The sequence below is a fragment of the Ylistrum balloti genome, unplaced genomic scaffold, assembly GCF_031769215.1.
Source record: "Ylistrum balloti isolate Yb309-2 unplaced genomic scaffold, AGI_CSIRO_Ybal_v1 Utg369948, whole genome shotgun sequence".
NCBI classification, from domain to species: Eukaryota; Metazoa; Mollusca; class Bivalvia; order Pectinida; family Pectinidae; genus Ylistrum; species Ylistrum balloti.
Genome location: NW_026782052.1, coordinates 149,097 through 152,436, shown reverse-complemented (window position 1 = coordinate 152,436; position 3,340 = coordinate 149,097). Strand labels below are relative to the sequence as shown.

The 3,340-nt window shown below is 44.6% G+C and overlaps 1 protein-coding gene across 1 annotated transcript; it reads right to left on the bottom strand.

The window, feature by feature from the left end:
- Positions 1-1,314: 1,314 nt before the first annotated feature.
- LOC132547350 (uncharacterized) lies at positions 1,315-3,111 on the bottom strand. The gene is made up of 3 exons (XM_060211115.1): positions 3,031-3,111; positions 2,716-2,895; positions 1,315-2,685 (listed from the first exon to the last, which is right to left on the bottom strand). The coding sequence occupies exons 1-3, from the start codon at positions 3,109-3,111 to the stop codon at positions 1,315-1,317; spliced, it is 1,632 nt and encodes a 543-aa protein (XP_060067098.1).
- Between the last annotated feature and the right edge of the window lie 229 nt (positions 3,112-3,340).

The window sequence follows — 3,340 nt, the reverse complement described above, 5'->3', positions numbered from 1 at the left end:
TTTTGAATCCCCAATAGAGTCAAAAACATCCTCAAGACGGGGAAGAGGAAAGGTATATTGTCTGGTGACAGCATTTAGTTTCCTGTAATCTACAGCGAAACGTAACTGGCCATTTTTCTTTTTGACCATGACAACTGGACTCTGCCACATAGATGTGGATTCTGTAATGATGTCATTCTCTAACATTTCTTTTACCTGCCTTTCAGTTTCAGCTTTGACCTCAGGATTTTGACGATAAAAGCGTTGCCTTATGGGAAGGGCATCCCCTGTTTCAATCCTATGTGTATGCTGAGATGTATGGCCTAATTGTGACAGATCTGTAGCAAAGACATTTCTGTTTTGTTGAAGAAAGGTCTGAAGAATTTGTGTTTGGTTTTCAGAAAGATCAGAATTGTCTAAGTCAAAGGTAATAGGATCAGATGTCTGTGTAGCCGAGGAAGATGGGGATGAATTTGTGGCATCTACAGGTGTGTCAAGGGACATGACAAAGTTTTCAGCAATGACGGATGCAAAACCTATCACAGTTTCAGGTGAAAGTGTGACTTGTTCTTCAGAGGGATTCATGACCTGGACAACGCAAGTCTGATTTGACCGAATGACTGAAACACACTTAGCTCCTACTAGTCCTATTGAAGGTAGTTGGTGAACGGGTTCAAAAAGTACGTTTGAGTTTGGTGGTAGGTCTTGTACCGTAACTGTAATATTGTTTATCGACATTGGGGGAAGATTGTAGTGATATGTGGTTTGAGCCAAAGACACCTCAGTGTGAATAGAAAGAATTTGATTCGTTTCGGGATTTTTCAAAAATAAAGTTTTCCTTTTTATGTCAATAACAGCTTCATGTTTGTTTAAGAAATCTAAACCAAGAATTAAAGGAACATGGAAGGTTTCAAAGACATGGAGGTCAGCCATGAAACTGCATTCTCCAATTGTAATAGGGATGGCTATTTTTCCGAGACTTCTATGTGACTCGCCTCCTGCAACCACTGCGGTCACAGCTGAACACTGTTGTATCTGTGTACTTGTGTCTACCTTTAGCTTATTTAATAAAGATAATGTGACACAGGAAATTGTAGCTCCTGTATCCACCAGCGCTTTTACTAGTGAATCATACAACTCTACACTAACAGTATTTCTATCAACAGGTGTTACAAGATTGACAATCTCTACTGGTTCTGGTGAAGGGTTTGTTATGGGTATGTTGATGGTTGTTTTGCTTTCTAGAGAATTGGGTTTGATCTTGTATCCTGTGATGGGTTGACTCATGTTGGTCTTGGTGTGCCTATCCTTGCTTCCAGGGATAGGCGCGCATCCCTATTGCCTATTAAAGTTTTGTGCTGGGGAAGTGGAATTGTGTATTGACATGTTAGTAGAGGGTGGTTGGTTGAATTTCTTCCGGCGGCACACATCAGCGGTATGATGCCAAATCTTACAAAATGAACACTGTGTATTATAAGCAGGACATAAAAATCGCCCAAGGCATGACTTACCACATCCCTGGCACGGTCTTCTGTTCTGAGGTTGAGGAGGCAGTTGAGGCTGGAAGGACTGTTGCTGCTGCTGGGGTTGATACCATTGTGGAGGAGAGGGCTGTTGAGGTTGGAACGCTTGTTGTGGAGGGAAGGGCTGCTGATATTGGTACGCTTGTTGTTGAGAGAATGGCTGTTGAACTTGGTACGCCTGATATGGAGAAAACGGCTGCTGGTGTTGTTGAACGTAAGGCTGGGTTGGAGGTTGCTGGAGCTGATGCTGAGATGAAGGTTGCTTATAGTTTGTTTTGTTGTGATGTTGTTTAGATGCTATCACAGACACTTCCTCTCTTACTTCCTGAATTTGATTTATAAGTTGAGTCTGTAGTTTGTTGACAAGCTCATCACACAGTTTTGTCATGGACAGCATGTTAACGCTGTCCGTGTCCGTTGTGCATGCTATTTCCTCTCTTGCCAAATCGACTGCATGCCGAAGGTCAAGGAATGTTTTTGGCTCTTTGCCCAATACTTTTGATTTCAATTTGGGTTGCAGTCCATTCATGGCTACTTGAACCTTGTAGCTTTCTACAATGGTATGTCCAAGGGCCAGCTTCTCCGCTCGTTCCAGGTACTTTTCCGCGGGTTCTTCAGAACTTTGCTTCAAGGAGGAGAACTTATTGTCTGTGGTCTTTTGACCAAATCTGTGTAGGAAGGATTCCTTGAACTTTACAAAATCTGTCCTCTCAGTATCTGGGAGGCCTTGCAACCACAGTGCTGCTGGTCCCTCCATGTTGAATGACATGGCAGCCAAGGTTCGTTCATTTGGCACATTATGAAACTTTTGCCATGACTCAAGGTTGGTGAGCCATATGACTGGCGAGTCAGTTCCATTGTATTTTTTTAGATTTATTCCTCCGGTAGCCATTTGAGGAATTAGTAGGTGGTCTTCAACAGGAGGAGGAGGAGGAGGAGGAGGAGGAGGTAGAGGTAAATCTTCTGTATCTTCCAGTTGCTGTTGTTGTTGCTGAGGAGGCTCCTGTTCACCTTCCTGTTGTTGTTGTTGAGGGGGTGGAGGCACCTGTTCACCTTCCTGTTGTTGTTGAGGGAGTGGAGGCACCTGTTCACCTTCCTGTTGTTGTTGTTGAGGGGGTGGAGGCACCTGTTCACCTTCCTGTTGTTGTTGTTGTTGAGGGGGTGGAGGCACTTGTTCACCTTCCTATTGTTGTTGTTGAGGGGGTGGAGGCACCTGTTCACCTTCCTGTTGTTGTTGTTGAGGGGGTGGAGGCACCTGTTCACCTTCCTGTTGTTGTTGTTGTTGTTGAGGGGGTGGAGGCACCTGTTCACCTTCCTGTTGTTGTTGAGGGAGTGGAGGCTCCTGTTCACCTTCCTGTTGTTGTTGAGGGAGTGGAGGCTCCTGTTCACCTTCCTGTTGTTGTTGTTGTTGTTGTTGTTGTTGTTGTTGTTGTTGTTGTTGTTGAGGGAGTGGAGGCTCCTGTTGTTGTTGTTTAGCCTTTTGTGGAGGTTTTTGCTGGACCCTGGTTTGGTGTGGTCTTTGTGTTACCTCTTCTCTTGCTGCTGCTGCGCGAGTTCTGCCCGGCTGGTAGTTGGTTGGTACGGTCACAGTTTTGTCTTTTCCTGTCATTTAGGAACTTGGGGATTCCCACCAATCTGTCATCGAGTTTTGTGTGGATGTTTTTGTTTTTGATACTGTAAAATATAATGGAGGCAGCCTGGTAAGTTTCATGTGTCTTTCTTTATTGGGGTCGCAGCTTCAAGTGACCAGCTGGACACGCGACACTACATACTCAGGTGCCCCCCGAATCAAGGTGAGGTACCAGGAGGGTTATTTAAGGCGCTACTATAATAAAGAA